The sequence below is a fragment of the Apodemus sylvaticus genome, chromosome 6 (assembly GCF_947179515.1).
Source record: "Apodemus sylvaticus chromosome 6, mApoSyl1.1, whole genome shotgun sequence".
NCBI classification, from domain to species: domain Eukaryota; kingdom Metazoa; phylum Chordata; class Mammalia; order Rodentia; family Muridae; genus Apodemus; species Apodemus sylvaticus.
This window is the reverse complement of record NC_067477.1, coordinates 138482055-138502880: the sequence shown is the minus strand read 5'-3', so window position 1 is coordinate 138502880 and position 20826 is coordinate 138482055. Positions and strand designations below refer to the sequence as shown.

The 20826-nt window shown below is 36.4% G+C and overlaps 1 protein-coding gene across 31 annotated transcripts in view; it reads left to right on the top strand.

Annotated features, from left to right (window-relative positions):
• Nrxn1 (neurexin 1) overlaps positions 1 to 20826 on the top strand; it is a 1158653-nt gene that overhangs the window by 1033105 nt on the left and 104722 nt on the right. For all 31 annotated transcript variants that reach the window (XM_052186621.1, XM_052186620.1, XM_052186611.1 and 28 more), the window contains one exon: positions 351 to 670. In XM_052186621.1, coding sequence (XP_052042581.1) covers positions 351 to 670 — 320 coding nt within the window. The remainder of the gene's footprint in view (positions 1 to 350; positions 671 to 20826) is intronic.

The window sequence follows — 20826 nt, the reverse complement described above, 5'->3', positions numbered from 1 at the left end:
ATTGAAATATTATACTTTTTAAATCCAGCAATTTAAATTTGAGAGACCAATAATAAGTTCTGAGGCAAAGAAAGATGGGATCCACTAAAAACTGATTTGTAGTATATATGTTTGATTGGTCTTTTAGCAAAAGTACTACATTTATAATATGTTGACAATTTATAAGTATTTGCCAGTAATTATGCATTTCATGGACACCTCATTTCTAAGCAATGAATTATGAGTCAAATGCCTCTCTTATAGTTTATTGCTCTCATTATCCACCCCATGAAAAATCTGTTTTATCATCCTTTGTAGAATGTAGAGTTCACAATCAACATTTTTGCATGTATGTAATATTATTTTTACAGGGCGTCAGCTCACAATCTTCAATAGCCAAGCAACCATAATAATTGGCGGGAAAGAGCAGGGCCAGCCCTTCCAGGGCCAGCTCTCTGGGCTTTACTACAATGGCTTGAAAGTTCTGAATATGGCAGCAGAGAATGATGCCAACATCGCCATAGTCGGGAATGTGAGGCTGGTCGGTGAAGTGCCTTCCTCTATGACAACTGAGTCGACAGCCACTGCCATGCAGTCTGAGATGTCCACCTCAATCATGGAGACCACCACAACCCTGGCTACCAGCACAGCTAGAAGAGGAAAGCCTCCCACAAAGGAACCAATCAGCCAGGTGAGCACATGCATGCATCATTTTCTTTTGGATTTGTAATCACAAAAGTGGCCTTTACTATGTAAGTGTCTTTTCTAAGAAGAATTTTGTTTCTAATCTTGCGTGCTTATCTTTCTTGGAAATTGTATGCGTCCCATCTTGTATGAATATGAGATGTGGGCATGCTGTTGTTGAGAATTCTGCAGACCAAAAATAAAAATAAAAAAGAAAGAGAGACAGAGAGAGAGAGAGAGAGAGAGAGAGAGAGAGAGAGAGAGAAAGAAAGAAAGAAAGAAAGAAAGAAAGAAAGAAAGAAAGAAAGAAAGAAAGAAAGAAAGAAAGAAAGAAAGAATGGAATGAAGGAAGGAAGGAAGGTAGGAAGGAGGGAAGGAGGGAAGGAAGGTAGGAAGGAGGGAAGGTAGGAAGGAGGGAAGGAGGAAGGAAGAAAGGAAGGAAGGAAGGAAGGAAGGAAGGATGGAAGGAAGGTAGGTAGGAAGGAAGGAAGGAAGGAAGGAAGGAAGGAAGGAAGGAAGGAAGGTAGGAAGGAGGGAAGGAGGAAGGAAGGAAGGAAGGAAGGTAGGAAGGAGGGAAGGAGGAAGGAAGGAAGGAAGGAAGGAAGGAAGGAAGGAAGGAAGGAAGGAAGGAAGGAAGAGGCTCTGTGTTGGTTAGAGGCAACCTTAATTTAATCACCTTGGTTTAGAACTACTGGTGAACATAGATTTGCTAATTATGCAAAAACATTAATTTTTAAGCTTAGCAAACAAGAAAAATACTGGCATATTTAAAATGTTTTGTGCATTTCAGTAGCAATTCATCAACATAAAAGAGTTTCACAGTTTGGATTTTATGGTGAATGATGGGTCTATTTTCTTTTTGTGAGAAAAATGTTCATTGGATTGTCTGATGGTGAAGATGTAAAGTATATTACTTAAATTGTCTGAAGTCAATATATTTTGTATGATATGTAATTAATCACACATAGAATTTATTTTGAGTTAGTTATTAAATTTTATGACTGCAAATTTTGAAAAATAGACTTGTAAGTGGCATTGGTATACTGTAGAAATTTATAAATTTAGTGGTAAAATACTTATTGAATCTGTAGATTGCTTTCAGCAAGGTGGCCATTTTTACTATATTAATCCTACCAATCCATGAACATGAGAGATCTTTCTATCTTCTGAGATCTTTGATTTCTTTCTTCAGAGACTTGAAGTTCTTGTCATACAGATCTTTCACTTAGAGTCAAATCAAAGTATTTTATATTATTTGTGAGTATTGTAAAAGGTGTTGTTTCCCTAATTTCTTTCTCAGCCTGTTTATCCTTTGAGTAGAGGAAGGCCACTGATTTGTTTGAGTTAATTTTATATCTAGCCACTTTGCTGAAGTTGTTTATCAGGTTTAGAAGCTCTCTGGTGGAATTTTTGAGTATTTTAAGTATACATTTTAAGTATACATCTGCATATAGTAATATTTTGACTTCTTCCATTCCAATTTGTATTTCGTTGATCTTCTTTTGTTTTCTAATTGCTCTGGCTAGGACTTCAAGTACTATATTGAACAGGTAGGGATAGTGTGGGGCAGCCTTGTCTAGTCCCTGATTTTAGTGGGATTGCTTCAAGATTCTCTCCATTTAGTTTGATTTTGGCTAATAGTTTGATATATACTGCTTTTACTATATTTTTCTATAGGCCTTGAATTCCTGAGCTTTCCAAGACTTTTATCATGAAGGGGTGTTGGATTTTGTCAAATGCCTTCTTAGCATCTAGTGAAATGATCATGTGATTTTTTTCTTTGAGTTTGTTTATATAGTGGATTACATTGATGGATTTTCATTAAATATTTAACCATGCTTGCATCCCTAGGATGAAGCCATCTTGATCATGATGGATGATCGTTTTGATGTGTTCTTGGATTTGGTTTGCGAGAATTTTATTGTGTATTTTTGCATCGATATTCATAAGGGAAATTGGTCTTAAGTTCTCTTTCTTTGTTGGGTCTTTGTGAAACTCTGCCAGTGCCTGACAAATGCAGAAGCGGATGCTCATAGCCATCCTCTGGATTAAGCATAGGGTCCCTAATGAAGGAGCTAGAGAAAGGACCCAAGGAGCTGGAGGGGTTTGCAGCCCCACAGGAGGAACAACAGTATCAACCAAACAGAACACCCAGAGCTCCCAGGGACTAAACCACCAACTAAAGAGTACACATGGACAAACTCAGGAAATTATTTCCTGAACAGAATGAGCACCTCATCTCAGAGGCTTCTTTGCCCTAGTAACAATTACAGGCCTGGCAATTGGAAAACATTCCAGTAGTTCCCAACTCTCATGCATGGAAGTGGCCAGTTTACATTGCTCTGAAATCATCATCAGTCTGTGAGGTAGTGTGCACTTGACGAGATGAAAGGAAATTTACCCCAGAAATGAGCCAGCATCATAGAAAGTCACCAGGACAGCATGGTTCTTCTCTATTGTGCAATTTTCTATGTGAATAAATATGTTCATTACATCTAAAAAAAAAGAGTACACATGGAGGGACCCATGGCTCCAGCTGCATATGTAGCAGATGATGGCCTTGTTAGACATCAATGAGAGGAGAGGCCCTTGGTCCTGTGAAGGCTCGATGCCCCAGTGTAGGACATTGGCAGGAAAGGGAGTAGGTGGTTTAGTGAGCAGGGGGAGGAAGGATAGGATAGGGGGTTTTCCAAGGGGAAAAAAGGAAAGAGGATAACATTTGAAATGTAAATAAAATATCTAAAAAAATAAAGAGGAAAAATACTTATTGATTGCATAAATGATACTCTAGGAAATTAGCCATTGAAATTAAAGTAGAAAAATTGATGAAGACTAATTAAGTGTTATTGATGCTATTGAGATGCTATTAAATGATATGAGGTCCTCAATGTAATGTGAAGGTTTTGCATATAATCACTTGTAAATTCTTTCAGAATTGTTTTATTTTTCATGATTCAAAATTGGTGGTTTCATTTTGCTTCCAATAATGAAAATCTTCAATAGGCATTACATAAAGATTTGTCAAATAGGTGATCCTTACTTACCTAGAAAACTGTATTTCAAACAGGTTAACAAATGACAGCAAACATTTTAAAATCTGCTTTTGGATCAATTATTTGAAACAGATTATCATATTTGGAATGAAAATTCTAGGAAGCAGCTTCTATTTGTGTCAGTACTCTTTTATCATTTCAGGAAGATATGTTTCAAAGGAAAAGAAAAAAACATGTTCTGATTTTTACTTTCAATACATTGGAATTATAGCACATTAATAAGAAAGAGAAAAAATGGGCACTTAACCTGGTGAAGAAGAAAACTGACCAAAACTTGAAATATAAATTTATGAATGTGGTTAAATGCTATAATGTATATTTTATAATGGTATTCACACAATTTTATGTATCTCATTTGGGTTTTCTTTTTCATTTGCATCTGGCCATTAGGTAAAGTGGGCTGCCTCATAGGATACACTCCAATAAACATTTGCTAATTACTGATAACTGCCTACATGGACAGACTGTTTGCTATCCTCACAATATTATTTTTGTAGGAATATTTACTAGGAGGAACATTATTTTGTTGATTATCTGTTTGGCATTCAGATTTATGCTATTATTGATTATATAGCACTTAGCTACTTTGATAAAGACGTGTGACTGTAGACCGATTCATGCTTGCTCAAGTTCTTGGATAGTCTTTATTTTATATTATTAGGAACTTTGTGCTGTTCAGCTGATGAGATATCAACTTGCCAACACAAATCTGAAATAGGAAAATTTAAATGTAAAATGATTTATAAAATATTCCCTTTGCATAAAGTTGTTACAAAAAGAGGATTCAAGTATATTATTCAGATTTGGAAATGTTTCTCTTAAGACAGTTTGAGGTAGTTCAGCATTTTTCTTATTAAGCCTGTATCATTGTTAATTAAATAACTAGCCAAAATTTCCAGAAAAACTTGCATGTATTTAAAAAAATGGCAATCATTATTATAATGTAATTTGTTAATATCTGCTTGTATATAACAAAAATCATATGTTGAAATAACTTTTTAAATTTATTTTTATTAAATATTGTCTTCATTTACATTGCCAATGGCAAAACCTTTCCCGATATCCCCCTCCTTAAGACCTCCAACCCCTCCTTTCCTCCTTCCCCCTGCCTCCACAGATATGCTTCTCCACCCAACACACTCCCTCCCCCGCCTCCCCTTCCCTTTGTTCGAGCCTCTGTTGAGTCTTTACCTGACCAAGGACCATTCCTCCTATTGATGCCCAACAAGGCCTTTCTCTGCCACATTTTTTGGCTAGAACCATGTGTGCCCCTTGGTTGATGGTTCAGTCCCTGGGAGTCTTGGGGTGTCTGGGTGGCTGAAATAATTGTTCTTCCCATGGGGCTATCAATCCCTTCAGCTCTTCTGGAACATCCTCTAGTTCCTCCATTGGGTACCCCATGCCCAGTCCAATAGTTGGTTGTTAGCATCTGTCTCTGTATTTGTAAGGCTCTGGCAGAGCCCCTCCAGAGACAACCATGGTATGCTCCTTTTGGTATTCACTTCTTGTCCATAGTAGTGTCAGGGTGTGTTGACTGTTTATAGGATGAATCCCCAGATAGGGCTGTCTCTGGGTGGCCTTTACTTCAGTCTCTGCTCCATGCATTGTCTCCCTTGTTGCTCCTGTGACTATTTTGTTCCCTTTCTTAATAAGAACCAAAGCAACCTCACTTAAGTCCTCCTTCTTCTTGAGCTTGGTGAATTGTAACTTGTTTATTTTGAGCTTTTGGGCTAAGATCGATATCATGATTTCTCCACAGCCCCAGAATATTACTTGTAACATATCATTGATATTTTCTGTTCTTCCCTTCCATATTATTCTGTATACTATATACAGACCAGATAATTATAAACCTTAGTAATTTTTTCCTAGAGAAAATATAGTATAATAGGAATAGCATATCAAATCAGAAATTGGGCTTTACTCTCAACACAAGAAGTGTCCTCGTTCCACAGTGTCCTGTGATATGATAGACTAATTAGCTTTTCTACATTTTTGGCGTTGTGGCCTCTCTGTAATAAGTGAGTCACTAGGACTCTTCGGAGCTCTTCTCAGATTTTAGTTTTAATTGACTCTAGTCTCCATGTGTTTAATTAGTTCTGCTCCTCATTATTTAACAAAGCATATATGTTACAGGTGTCCTTTCAATAGGACAGCCACACATCCCACTTATCTCTAAGAGTTCCTATGTATACCTGTTACTTTGTTGTAATTAGTGAGAGTATCTCTTTTTGTGTCTTAGAAACATTTATTTCAGTATATAAACTACTATACTGTGTTACTTTTTTACATATACAAAATGACCTTACAAGAGAATAATACTTCCACAAAATATTAAATTTTGTATTTCATTCAGCATATATGTAGCTGAAGTTGGTTGTAGTGTCATGACTTGGTCTTTAGAATCAACAAGTTTTCATCATTTTATTTCAAAACAATTTTGACAAAGTAGGAAAAGCAATGCTTCAAGAGATTCTGAGTTTTGGTGTGTTCCTTTTGATTTTAGTCAATAGATGTATCCCAAACAACTGGAAAATAGATATAGAGACAGAATTACTCAGTGTAGACAGTGTCTGGGAGCACTCTCATTCAGTATAGACAGAATGTGTTAGGGACTTCCTCACTCACTGTAGACAGAGTGTTGGGGGTGGGGGACTCTCAGGTTCTAGGGTGAACTTTTCTGGGTGAAGTCAGTACACCTATTCAAGGAAAGATACTTTTGAGTTACAAGCATTAGGAATAGGTTGTATGTCACATCTGTCACTGATACTTGAAACTCATGCAAGTTCTTATTAAAAAAAAAAACAACCCAATTTGTGTCCAAGTGAGAAAAAAGGTTTAATATATTTGATAATGCTATTACTTCCTGGAAGCTTTGGAGGTACACATGAAAAATGAAAACTATTTGTTTGAAAAATAAAAGCAGAGTATATGGATATTTCCACGAAAAATATTTAGAGTTAATAAAATACATTTTGTAACTCCAAAGAACAAAATTTTATTTTTATTAAAAATATTAATTAACCTTTACTATGGCTTCATTATTTAAAAAAAAAACAACGGTGTTACTTATAATTATATATGTTCCTGATAACCACTTTGCATTTTTAGACTAATGGTGACATGAATAATTAATTTTATGTTTCTTAACCCAGTCATTCTGCTGAATTCCAATATATTAATGTATTATTTTATTGCAAACGTTAATGAATGCTAGAAGAAAATCACTTGGATAGAAATTTTAAAAATATACAAAGGCATATTCTCTGAAATTAATGGTGCCTGATGAGTAGAGTATGATTCATTGTAATTTTAATTGTAGGTAAGCAAGAATAATTCAGAACATGTTTTTCTCTTCCCTTCCTGACAAGCCAAAGTAGCAAAAGTGTATATTTTGACCCCTTCTCTAGATGCTTGTAATTCTTCAGTTCTGTGAGTCACTTTCAGATGCATAGATTTTGATAGGTAGTGGTTGTGTTCAACATCATTATAACTTCATATGTTTTCACAATTCTGTAGTTTCTGCAAACCTGTTTTTCCCAGCTCATTAATTCCTGTAGAATACAAGATAAATAATTCATGCTTTTGTTAGAGATTTGGAAACATAACCATTAGAAATGAGAATGGTTTGTCTACAATCATACCAAGAAAATCTCTGAGCCCAGACTGTCATGCAACCTTAGATGGTTTCATATCTCTCCCTGTTGTAGGCCTACATTCCTTATCAATAAGACCACACACTAGTTGAAGAGAGGGCATCCAACCCTATTTCCTACTTCAAATCTACTGGAAGTCAATATTGTCTAGGAAAGGGAGAGTCGTACCCCTGATAGGTTGTCTCTACTCCAGTGGGTAACTTACATCGAGGCACGTATGTGAATTACTAATTAGACTCAATAGCTCTGAAAATACAGACATGAGTTTGGGAGATATGTTGGGTAAGCTCTGAGAAAAGTTGGAATAATGAAGAGGGAACAGATAAGATCAAATACATTGTGTACATAAAGAAAATTCTCAAATAATAAACTTTTAAATATTAAAAAAAAGTCCCATTCTGGCCAACAAAAGGGTCAGATGATGAGTCAAGGCATTTTGTATTGCCTGTGAAGAGTAGGGCAACATAGAGGTCAAGGATTCCAGTGTTCCTTCATCAATGCTAGATTGTCGTATACCAAATGCCCCATGATTCTTAACCTCACAACACTTCTAACTTCTTGCATACAGTTGTATAAGCTTATGGGAAGACTACATTGACTCAACATACGATAAGAACCATATCAAACTGTAGTTATTTAAGAAAGTTTACTGCCAATGAGTAGAATTTTCATATTACCCTAAAATATGAAATATAAATATCCAGTTAAGTACTGGATCTTGCACATACAAGTACAGTATATTCCTCAATAGCCTGCGTTGACCAGGGACCTAAAACATTCATGATATTGTCATTTACAAAACACTTAAAATAATTCATCTGTGAATGAATAAGATTGAGTTAATAGATCTTGATGTAATTCATTTTGATGTTCTCTTTATCAGCATTGGAGACATAAAATTAATTTGCATGGAATTAACACATGGAAATAAGTTCAGTGAAAGAAGATAGGGGAGTTGGTATCTTCCCTAAGACATTTATTCTTTTATAGGACAAAATATATTTTGATTAAACAAAAATTATACTTATAAATTAATGTCTTCATTCGATCACCACTATAAATAATTTCTTCAAATATTTTGTTAACCTCTTGTCTTTGAGTATATTTGTATGCTTTTAATAGACTTGATTTATTCCTTTCTTGTACATAATCATCATAAAATGATAATTGTATCTGTATATGTGCTAATAATATCATTAATGACAAGTAAAACAATTGAGCTTTATTCAATAAATTAATTCCAAGATAACCATAGAAATTTCTGTGATATTTTCTGACATTTTTTTCTTCTAGAGCACATACTAGATTTTCTTATATTTTGATATCACTGGAAATTTTGTGTGTGTGTGTGTGTGTGTGAATTATTAGGCTGTAACCTCAGGAGGATGATTGTTAGAAAATTTACTTGTTCTTATGAGGCATTCACCTTCATCAAGCACATCCTAGCATCTGTAATAGCATCCAGGTTTGGCCACTGTATATGGGATGGATTCCCAAGTAGGGCAGTCTCTCGATGGCCTTTCCTTCAGTCTCTGCTTCACACTTTGTTTTCATATTTCCTCTTGTATTTTTGCCCCTTCGATAAACCATTGAATCCATACTTTGGTCTTCCTTCTTGAGCTTCATAGGGTCTGTGAATTGTATCTTGCGTATTCCAAACTCTTAGGCTAAAATCTACTTCTCATTGAGTGAATAACACATGTGTTCTTTGTGATTAGATTACCTTATTCAGGATGCTATTGTCACGTTCCATACATTTGCCTAAGAATTTCATGAATTCATTGTTTTTAATAGCTGAGCAGTATTCCATTGTGTAAATATATCACATTTTCTGTATACATTACTCTGTTGAGGGACATCTATCTTGTTTCCAGCTTCTGGTTATTATAAATGTGGCTGCTATGAACATAGTGGAGCATGTGTCCTTATTCCATGTTGGAGCATTTTCTGAGTATAACCCCGGAAGTATAGCTGTGTCCTCAGTTAGTACTATGTCCATTTTTCTGAGAACTGGCCAGACTGATTTTCAGAGTTCATTTACCAGCTTGCAATCCCACCAGCAATGGAGGACTGTTCCTCTTTCTCCACATCCTTGCCAGCATTTGCTGACACCTGAAATTTTAATTTCTGCCATTCTGACTAGTGTGAGGCAGAATCTCAGGGTTGTTTTAATTTGCATCTCCCTAATGACTAAAGATGTTAAACATTTCTTAGATGCTTCTGTGCCATTCGAGTTTCCTCAGTTGAGAATTCTCTGTTTAGATCCCATTTTTAACAGGGTTATTTGGTTCTCTGGAGTCTATCCTCTTGAGTTCTTTGTATATATTTGATATTTGCCCTCAATCAGATTTAGGGTTGTTAACGATCTTTTTTCCAATCTGTTGGCTGCTGTTTTGTTCTATTGACAAATACTTACAGAAGCTTTGCAATTTTGTGAAGACCCATTTGTTGATTATTGATCTTTGAGCATAAGCCATTGGTGTTCTGTTCAGGAAAATTTCCCCTGTGCCCAACTGTTTTCCCCACTCTCTCTTCTATTAGATTCAGTGTATATGGTTTTATGTAGAGGTCTGTGATCCACTTGGACTTGAGCTTTGTCCAAGGAGATAATTATGGGTCAATTTGCATTCTTCTACAAGTTGACTGCCACTTGAACCAGCACTATTTGTTGAAACTGATGTCTTTTATCCATGGGATAGCTTTAGCTTCTTTGTCAAACACCAAGTGACCATATGTGTGTGGATTTATTTCTGGGTATTCACTTCTATTCCATTGATCTACCTTCCTACCACTGTACCAATACCATGTAATTTTATTGCTCTGTAGTACAGCTTGATGTCAGGGATGGTGACTCCCCTAGAAGGTTTTTGATTGTTGAGAAAAGTTTTTGCTATCCTGGATTTTTTTGTTCTTCCAAATGAATTTGAGAATTGCTCTTTCTAACTCAATGCAGAATTAAGATGGAATTTTGATGCTGATGGGAGCCTGATTTAGCTGTCTCCTGAGAGGCTCTGCCAGAGCCTGACAAATAGAGGCGTATGCTCACAGCCATCCACTGGACTGAGAGCAAGGTCCAGTATTGATAAGTTGGAGAAGGAACTGGAGGAGCTCAGAGGGTTTGCAAGCCCACGGGAGAAGCAACAGTGTCAACAGGCCAGACCCCTGGAACTCCCGAGGACTGGACTACCAACAAAGAATACACATAGATGGACCCAGGGCTCCTACAGAATATGTGACAGAGGATGACCTTCTCGGAATCAGTGGGAGGCTTTGGGTCTGTGGGGGTTCGATGCCCCTGTGTAATGGAGTGCCAGGTCAGGAAGATGGGTGTGGGTGGGTGGGTGGGTGGGTGACAAAGTACCCTCATTGGGACATGGAGAGAAGGGATTGGATGGGGATTTCCAGAGGAGAGACTTGGACAAGGGATCACATTTGAAATGTAAATAAAGAAAATATCCAATGAAAGGAAAAAATAAGAAAAAAAAAGCATGAGGCGTTAACCAAAATAAGCTTTGTTCTATTCATCACAGCTCTGTTTGTTTAAAATCTTAAACTAGTAGGTTCCCTAGAATTAAGCAATAGGTTTTTAACAGTCTGTGGTCAGAAAGATTACTTACAAAGCAAAACAGGAGCTATTCTCGGTGACTTACACCTGTTATCCAAACACTAAAAAAAATCCAAGATGGGTTGTCAGTTTGAGGCTAGCTTGGGTTAAATACTGTCTACTTTTCTGCCACTTACTCTATTTCTTAACTTCTCTCTCTCTCTCTCTCTCTCTCTCTCTCTCTCTCTCTCTCTCTCTCTCTCTCTCTCTCTCTCCCCCTCCCTCCCTCCCTCCCTCTCTCTCTCTCCCTGTCTTTCTAAAAGAAAAAAGAAAAATACAAATGTATGTGTCTATATGTTTCTCCATCTTCTATTAGCCTATAAATCTATGCTATTTTCGCTTAAAATTTTAATTACTGCATAACTTTTATACACACTAGGAATACAACCTTTTTACTAGTTATGAAATCTTACAAAGATAGATTCTAAGTCAGGATCTTACAACAATGACCATTCTTTCTAGCTCTTGACTATTAATGAGTCCATACACATTATAAAATACTCTGCATCAGCCATGGCAAAGTTTTAAAGTGTCGGAGGTTTAGAGTCTACTCACAGCATCACTAATAACATCGAAGCTTGGAGACAAATTTAACACGGGATGATATTTTAGTCCTTATGTAAAAACAAGCATATTGGGCAATGTACTTCTATTATTGTACTTCACCAGAGTGTTGGCAATGTGCTAGACACTATCTTAACTGTAATTACACAACTTTGCTCCTTGGTGTGTTTGAAATATACATTTTATTTGTACAAAGCATCTTCTAAAATTGATGTCATCATTCAATCTGTACATGCAATAATGATGGTGGCGAAAGCCCTCTTGCCATCTTTTTAAAAGTTTTCTGTTGTCTCTGGCTATATGCATTATTTGAGACTCTCGTGTATAGACCCAAATCATCTTCATCTCTACACATAACCCACTTTCGGCCTACTAGGTGTGCTCTCATCATTGTTGAATACTTATGCATGATAGTGTGAGTCAAGAATTATTAGGATTCAAATTTATCGTGACAGGTTCTATGGGATTATCAAATAACCCTGCAAACATTGATGGTCTTAGCATGGTATTGGCACACTGAGGCTTTCTTTAGTCAGTATCATTCTCTATAGTATGACATGACCTTTTTTGTGTCTCCATCTTCCATTTTCTTCTTCCTTCAATGTGATAAGTGCTACTTCAGGTACTACACATAAACATGTGATGACTCCAAGTACCAGAAGAGAGAAACTTTTGCTGAGTTTTTCTTGCACTAGCCTAAGACATGAAGACTACATTCTAGATGCCTCGTGATATATAGTCAGGTGACCCATGTGAGGAGTCCCATGTCTGTACAGTCTCCATAGTCTATTTCAACTCCTTCAGTATCTACTATTCTGCCTTGAAAATTTACTCCTGGAACACTTGAGGAAACAAGATATATTCTGTCTTTATAAGTTACTTTTTTGCTACTGTCTCCTAAGTAGGTATCAAAAGAGTGTCAATACCTAGAAAGTGTTGTTGTGTTCTTGTGTCTATAATTCAAAAGGAGTATAAATTTGTTTGTTAGGAGAAAATATACATATTCTACTTAAAGAGAATTTCTGAGGGCTTCAAAACATATTTGAGAGACGAACAAATTCATTACATTTCTGACATTCTGGGTTGGGGGAATTGCCTGCCAAGTAGGCACAGAGCCCTGGGTTCTGTCCCCAGCCCAGCCTGTAAGAGCAAGGATGATATAGTACACACCTTATATCTCAGCACTGAGGAGGTGCAGGCAAGGGGATCAGAAATCCAAGGTTGCTCACAGCTTTGTAACGACACTAAAACTACTCTGAGCTACATGAATGCCTGTCCCCAAAATAAACAAACAAAGCAGTCTTACAAATCTTATGCTGACACTGCCATGTGTAAGTTACCAAGTATGGTATTAACTAGCAGCTCTTGATAACTTGAGAGTGAATGGATGTGGCATCTGGAACAGGACAAAAGACAAGGCTGTCAAGGGCAGCCCTTGGCCCGTTTGCTCTTTGTGAACTAAGGATTTAAGGCCTTGCAAATCAAGAATGTTCACTGTCATTTCTAGGAGTAATTACTTTCATCGTGAAATCTATATGCACTTGTTAATGTAGCATGCACATAAGTTATATTGGCACATGATTCAGACAAGAAACTAAAATAACAACTGTGCCTTAAGCACCTTATCTGAAAACAGTGCTTAGTTTACCTCCCAAATAAGTACTTGTGCAGCAACATAGCTATAACACAAACCAAAGCTGCCTACTTTCAATGACAGTAATTTCTCTCATCCCTCTTTTCTGCCCATGTTCCAAACTGTCTGTGTGGTTCTAAATTGTTATCCAGGCCCATAGCACTCGTCACCTTCAAGCCGTACATTTCACTTGAATCATTTGCTAGCAAGTCTAAACTGAAACTCCATTATGCATTTATAACACATGAGAAAGCTCTATGAACAAACTCTATGAACAAACATCCACAGAAGCAGATCACAATTACTTCTATAAGACCCTTTGTTTCTTTCTTTTTTTGCCAAATATTTGAAATCAAAACCTTTGCCTTATGAGTTTTTGTTGATTGCCTGAAGCACTGCTCAGTGCAGACTATGAGAGAGTGGGTTTGGAAAGAAAAAAATTAATGAAAACATAGAGTTTATATTTTAACACTGAGAAAAATATTATAAATTGAATCATTTAAAGATTTTTCAATCTGATGTATATTCATATAATATCAAGGTTATGTATACATATGTGTATATATAATGTTTTATGTATGTATATATGTCTTATATATGTATATATATGAGATAAATGAATTAATATATTTCAATCTATAAAAGCAATTTTAAAATAGAGCTGTCTGGTTTTTATATTATAGTCAAACTGGTTTAAACAAAAAAGATATGTGGTAACGATTGATAGGAGTCAAAATCCCCATTTTAGTATGTTATGACCATTCTCTACATGAGACCAGACAGAAGCCCTAACAGATATTTTTTTATAAGAGAGAAAGAAGCACATAGTGAATTATACATGTTCCTATCGGCCAGTGTAAAACATTGTTCCAGGAGGTTCAATCATTATCACATCTTTGCTTGACCTCCGAGTTAGGGTAAGTGGTATTAATGACCCTGTTTTGTTACACTGTTCAGAATTAGAGTCATTAATGTGTTAAATAAATACCAAACTATCTTGAGCAGATTTTTTTTTTTTTTACTTCTCTGGTGGGTTGTGTCTTTGATGGTATGTGCCATAGTTAGTATTTACATTTTCTGCTTGTGATGAGGCAGTGAGATTATGACATCTCAAAACCTGGATAGTAGCAGACATTAAAATTCACATGTTTAAATAGTTGCTCCAAATCATTGACTATGTTTGCCTGACTTTAGGCCATTGAATTAACAAGAGAAAATCTATATGGAAACAAGATGATTCAGGGTAGATTCAGTTTGGACCAGTCAATCTTGACAGGGCTCCAGGAATGTTGTATCTGCATATGATTATGTTTTCAGTTGCTGGAACTGCCATTGAACTGTTGGGAAACTGCAATGTTCTTCCTATTGAGAGCTAAAGAAAGTAAACACTATGGTATTCTCATTGGCATGTTAAAATGGGAACAAAGTACAAAGAATTAGAGAAGTAAGGAAGAGGAGATTAGAGAGACAAGCTAGCCTCACACTAATTGGATACAAAAATATAATGAATGAGAGTAGAATTAATTCTTTGTGAATGACAAATCTCAGCAAAGCCTAGGAAATGTCAAAGGAATTTATTCTACCTGTGTGGGTTAGTTAAAAACAGGATATATTTCAAAGGGCGATAACTCAAATGACTAAGAGCAGCATTAGTTAGACCACATTCTTTGATACTGCTCCTGAGAGGACTCACAAGAAGCTGGCAAATTCACTTTTTTCCTTTGTTACATGTTGGCAAAGCAACATGTAACAATTATTGGGGATAATTTGAAATAATTTCCGTTAAGGTAATACAAGAATATGAAAGGAAATTAATTTTTTTAGCAAATGTTATCTGGAAACAAGAACATGCTATCTATTCCCAGCACAGCACATCTTACTCCTTAGGGGTGGTGTCTTTTAATAGTTCTATTAGTTAACTAGGCTATGTCTTACACAGTGTGTGCTCACTCCCACTTTTCATTTGCTCCTCTGTCTAGCACTGAAGAGACACTGAGGGTGAACAATTCGGACTCAGACAAGTTTTGATCCCTTTATTCTCTGATTTACCTATCTTCTGAAACATAAATATTTATATTTATCTTATCTACATTAATATCCATTGAAACTCGAGTAAGGGTCACCAAGTAATAAGAATACCATGTGTTTTGATTCCAGCCAAAAATGTGGCAGAGGAAGGCTTTGTTGGGCATCAGTGGGAGGACTGGTCCTTGATCAGGTAAAGGCTCAACAGAAGCCCCAACAAAGGGAAACCATGGGGGAGGAGGTGGGAGTGTGTCTGGTAGAGGGGCATGTACATGGAGGCAGGGGGAGGTAGGAGGGGTTGGGGTCTCAGGGGAGGGGAGAAATCAGGAAAGGTTTTATCATTGGCAATGTAAGTGAAGACAATATTCAATAAAAAGGAAGAAAAAAAGGATAGCTTGTGTTACTTGTCCCAGTAATCTTTCCCTGCATGGTATAGTATAGTGATGCTGCTGCTGTACCATTGCTGTAGGTTCTGTCTTTCCAATATCACAGCATCTAGCCTTGAATCTACAAGTGGAGATCTTAATGTTCTGTGGGGTTAACTGCGGCCAAACTGTTGATATTTTATCAGTGAAGGTTGCGAAATGTAAATAAAATAATGAGTGTTTGCACACCATTATTGTAAAATAAGTTTGGTCTCAGTCTGTTGAGGTTTATTTCCACAGGGATTCAATACCATGCTGTTTGGAACACTCAAGAATAGAATTTTTCTAAGAAGCAAGGTCAAATGTTTTGTCTTCATGAAAGTTTTTTAAATCTAGCTGTATTCTATTTTGTGTTTGTATTTGCTTGTCTTCCAAAGTTTTCTTCCAGAGGAGTTCCTAGAAGTTCTTGGGCAGTTTCTCTTCTTTGTCTTCTATTCATTTGTCTGCACTCTCCTTTGTTGGCTTCTTAGTCACATCTTGTACAAGGTCACATTCTACATAATCCTAGGTTCTCTATTTTTACCTTTTGTTCTTAAACTACAGTGTGAATATGTGAATCTGTAGTAGAAGAAGAGAGTCAGTCACAGTGACAGCAGGCATGGTGAGAGACTTTGCTTTGAGTGTAGTCCATAGGAATACTTTTAAGCAAGAGCATGCCTTTTTTGGGGGGTTGGGGGGGCTTCATTCACTTTAAAAGAATTGATGTGTTCATTTCAATTTTTGTTTAATTTTTATACTTTGCTTGGAGAAGCCACTCTCTTCTATATTTTACATGGTTAAATATATATTTGTTTTGTTCCTGTACAATAAATAATCCCCAATTTGAATGGCTTAAAATAGCAAACACTGACATTGATGTTTTACATGGTTTAAAAATCTAGGTCAAACTTAGTAACGTGTTTTTGACTCCGGGGTCATGTGTTAGACTAAAGATGGACTAGAAGGCTCAATTGTATGTATCTGTATGAGTGTGTTCCTGTTTTCAGTTGTAAAACACTGAAAGGCACACTGTATTATTTAGGGTTTTAGTGCTGTGAACAGACATCATGACCAACGCAACTCTTACAATGGACAACATTTAATTGGGACTGGCTTACAGGTTCAGAAGTTCAGTTCATTATCATCAAGTCAGGAGCATGGCAGCAACCGGGCAGGAACAGCACTGGAGGAGCTGAGAATTCTACATCTTCATATAAAACTGCTAAAAGAAGAGTAGTATCCTCAGGCAGCCAGGAAGAAGCTCTCTGAAAGCCCCCACAGTGACACACATCTTCCAATAAGGCCACACCCACTCCAACAAGGCCACACCTCTTAATAGTGCTACTCTCGAAACCAAGCATATTAAAACCACCACCACACATATGTACATATATGCATGTCTGTGTATTCTACTCTCAAGCACATTCATTGATTATTGTCACATCTTCAACTCTGTTGCGAGTACAGAGACGTACTCTTACCTGATAGTTTGCTTCTCAGGGTAAAAGACCAGATATTGTGGAGGGGGAAATCACAGATAAATTTTCTAACCTAACTGAAGATATAACATTGCATATTTGCATACCATACAAGTGCTTCAATACTCAAAAAAAGGTAACCATTTTTTTTCTGAAGAATATTGTCTAGATAACATTTGGCAACAGTTGAAAGCTTAATAATCAGTGTCTCTTATTATACTTCTGAAGAGTTTTTAACATTTCCTGCACTGTATTTTAATCATATTCACCCCTTCCTAAATTCTGCCCAGATCCACCCCTATCTCCCTACTCAGCAACTTTCAATTTTCTTTAAAAACTAAATTATAATAGAATCTTATCTTTTTTCATTATCATTTTTTCCAGTTTCTCCCAATTGTCTTCCCTAAAACACTGTCCATGTTCTTCCCCTCTTAAGTTGTTAGTTTCTTTGTCTTTGGTGATTATTGTTGCATTTAAATGTGTGTGTGCACAAGTATATGTAAATATAACCTGCTTAATCCTTTTATATTGTTTGTACGTGTATGATTTTGAGACTGATGCATGGGACAACCGTCTCTGGAGCACTTGCATGTTGGTGTGGGTCCTGCTGTGGGGTGTGGTCAACCTACCAGGGACAAAACACATCTTTAAATATATTATTTCTGAAGTTGTTTCTGAACTCTAAAACTATTTTAGTAACAAAATTCAAATAATATGCATAAATTAATGAGGGTGGTAAAATCTACTTTACTAAAAATACTAAGCAACTACATAGACTAACAAAACAAGTTTTCTTTTTCATTCAAGAAGTAGTAGTATGAACTCTTAGAATATGGGTGATCCAGTTACGAATTTGCAGATATCAAAGAGGATCTCAACAACTAAAGAGGTGATTGAACTCGGTGTGTAGCTTTAACTCTTATTTAGCATAGATGAGGCCTTTGGCCTGATCGCCACCATGGGGATGGATTCGGTGGTTCAGATTAGGGATATGTTTTATAAACAACACAAAACTTATTTCACTTGCTTTCGTATAGTCTTCCTTCAGATATACATTACATAAGCTTTATTTCTTCCTATGATAATACGTTTTTAATACGTACTCAATTTAGCTGAACCCACCCTACAGTATCTGTTTATGAAATGGAAGAATGAAATATTTGCTTTATGATGAAAAGAGCCAAAATTTCATTCCAGTTTAAAATAATGGAACTTTTAAATAGCATTTTAATATATATAAGTCATTGTTCCTGAAAAAAATCCTGTGTATTTGTAATTTATTTGTAGATTATCCACTGGACATAAATAGAGCAGACCTCAGATGAGTCTGCATGGAAAGATCAGTTTTGGAAGGCAAAATGACTAGGTTACATAGGGATGTTCATGTTGCTCATGTAAAATCAACATTCTTACACACACTCAAAGTATTAGTTACCAACCCCTCTCCATGAGAAAAATCTGTGTTCAAGGCAACTCAGAAACATCCATGAAGTGTTTGCTCTCCTTGTTATTTAATTCAGCTGAATGGAGACCAATGTAGCATCTCACAATACATCCCTGTAGCAAAATACTCCAGGCTAGGTGACAGCTGTAGCATCCAGTTATTACAGCTCTGGAAGCCAAGATCCAGAAAGAGAGACTGATCCATAGGGCTTATGATAACAGTTCTCTTTGTGGCTTGCAGGCAGCTGTATTTCCGCTATATCCCATCAAGATTCTCCCATACACAGTCAAGGAGACAGAGATTAAGAAATTAATCCTGTGGGATTAAGAGCCTTGGCTCTTAATGGCCGTTTCACTAACATTAATTACATGTTTAAGTAACCAACTACATTCAACTCCCAGTACAGCCACATGGGGGCGTGGGAGAGTTAAGGAATCAGCCAGTAAATTTTGAAGTCATAGTCGAATGCATGGTACATTTTGAACTTGAAGAAGAATTTAGCTCTCCAATTAGAATCTTAAGTGAAAACACTATATTAGGTTCACACATTTGACCATGACATAATTCTTTCCTTGCATAAATGTGTAAATTGAATTTCATTTTATCCTATCTATTCTCATACTATTTCTCTACTTTGAATAAGAACAAAAAAGACTCTAATTAGTGCAATTGTCTCTACTCAGTCATAAGCAATGAAGTCTTAAACATAGAAGCCCAGACAAGCATATCACTGTGGAGAAAGTATTTCCAGAGGTTCCTGCAATACTCAAGGAAAACTAGTTTGTTTTATTTACACACAGGACAGATGAGGAGAGGACATTCAGTCAGATGAATAAAATCTATCTTCTTTTCATAAGCACAGCATCAGCATCAGCATGTTCAGACATTGCAGCCTTCCTGATAATGGCTTTCTCTAGTCACAGCTGAGTCGTCTATTTAATGGTTTCATTATTTTTCAAAAAGAATTTTCAAATCAAATAGTAGGTCTTCTATCTCTGCTCTGTCTCTGTCTGTGTGTGTGTGTGTGTGTGTATCTCTCTCTGTCTCTCTATCTCTCTTCCTCTGTCTCTGTCTCTCTCCCTCTCAATCTCTATTCCTGTCTCTCTTTAAATAAGACCATATTATACTCTTGTTAAAACATTCTGCCTGTTACCTAGGGTAATACTCTCATTCACCAGTTTCCAGAACCGTGAAGGAGATAATGTTCTCTTTCTTTTATCAAAATGAATAGTGAGCTAACAATTTTCTGTTATGGAAGAGAGTAGGGTGCAACCCTGTCTTTTATCTCATCCCAGATCATTACAGGGTCTTACTTTCTTCACATAGGTATTAAAAGAAGAAATTAACAAGTGATTTATAGATATACAAAATGGAGGTGGGAACAGGCGTTTTCAGAGGCGTGGGGGGCTTCACGCCATCCCCTCTCATTCCATGCTGCTTTGCCACTTGATTCACCCCAGTCAGGCCCTATCCTGCCCTGCATGAAATACAGAATCTAAGGGTCAGGGGTGCCCTATGGCCTTGTCTGCCACAGTGCCTAGAGCTCTGTATGATAAGCTGGGTGCCGTACTTGAAAGATATATGGACCACCCATTTCCCTGAAAGACTATTGAGGATCAGGTTGCCTTGTGTTTTGAATCTTGAATATATAGTTATTATTATAGAACATGGGTATCATGTTTAAAAAGATCCTTGTTAAGTAGGTGAAATGCATTTTTCATGTATAAAATTATTTTTATTTCAGAGTTTATAAATGCTTTTATTGGTAAATTATAGAATTAAAAAAAGGAATATTTTAAATATTTGTTGTGAATAAACTCTCCTGAACAACTGGTAAATGTTATATAATCTTATGATCAAGAACAGAAATATAAACATAGAGACCTTGCAATTTGCAATAGATGCTATATCTTCCTCCAGTGCTTCCCTCACCTCTGCATTTATCATAGGTGTCAATCTTTGTTTTTCTGAGACACTTATGTAAAACATTGAAGCTATATAAACACAAAGATCTTGAAGGCAGAATTTCTGCCTATTTGAAAAAAATGTAATTCGAAGAAAAGTGTTTTGTTATTGTTAGTTTTTATAATTTGTTTAGTGAGCTAGGTGTGTGTGTGTGTACATGTTTACATGTTTAGGGCTCAAAGGATAACTTGGAAGAGTTTATTCTTTTCTTCTATAGTATTGATATAAGAAGTTGAACTGAGGTCACTAGGCTTGTCTGAAAGCATCTTTAGTCTCAGAGCCATCAGACCCAAAAGAACTTGCTTAGGCTTTAAAAATATGGATGAGATCCTGAACC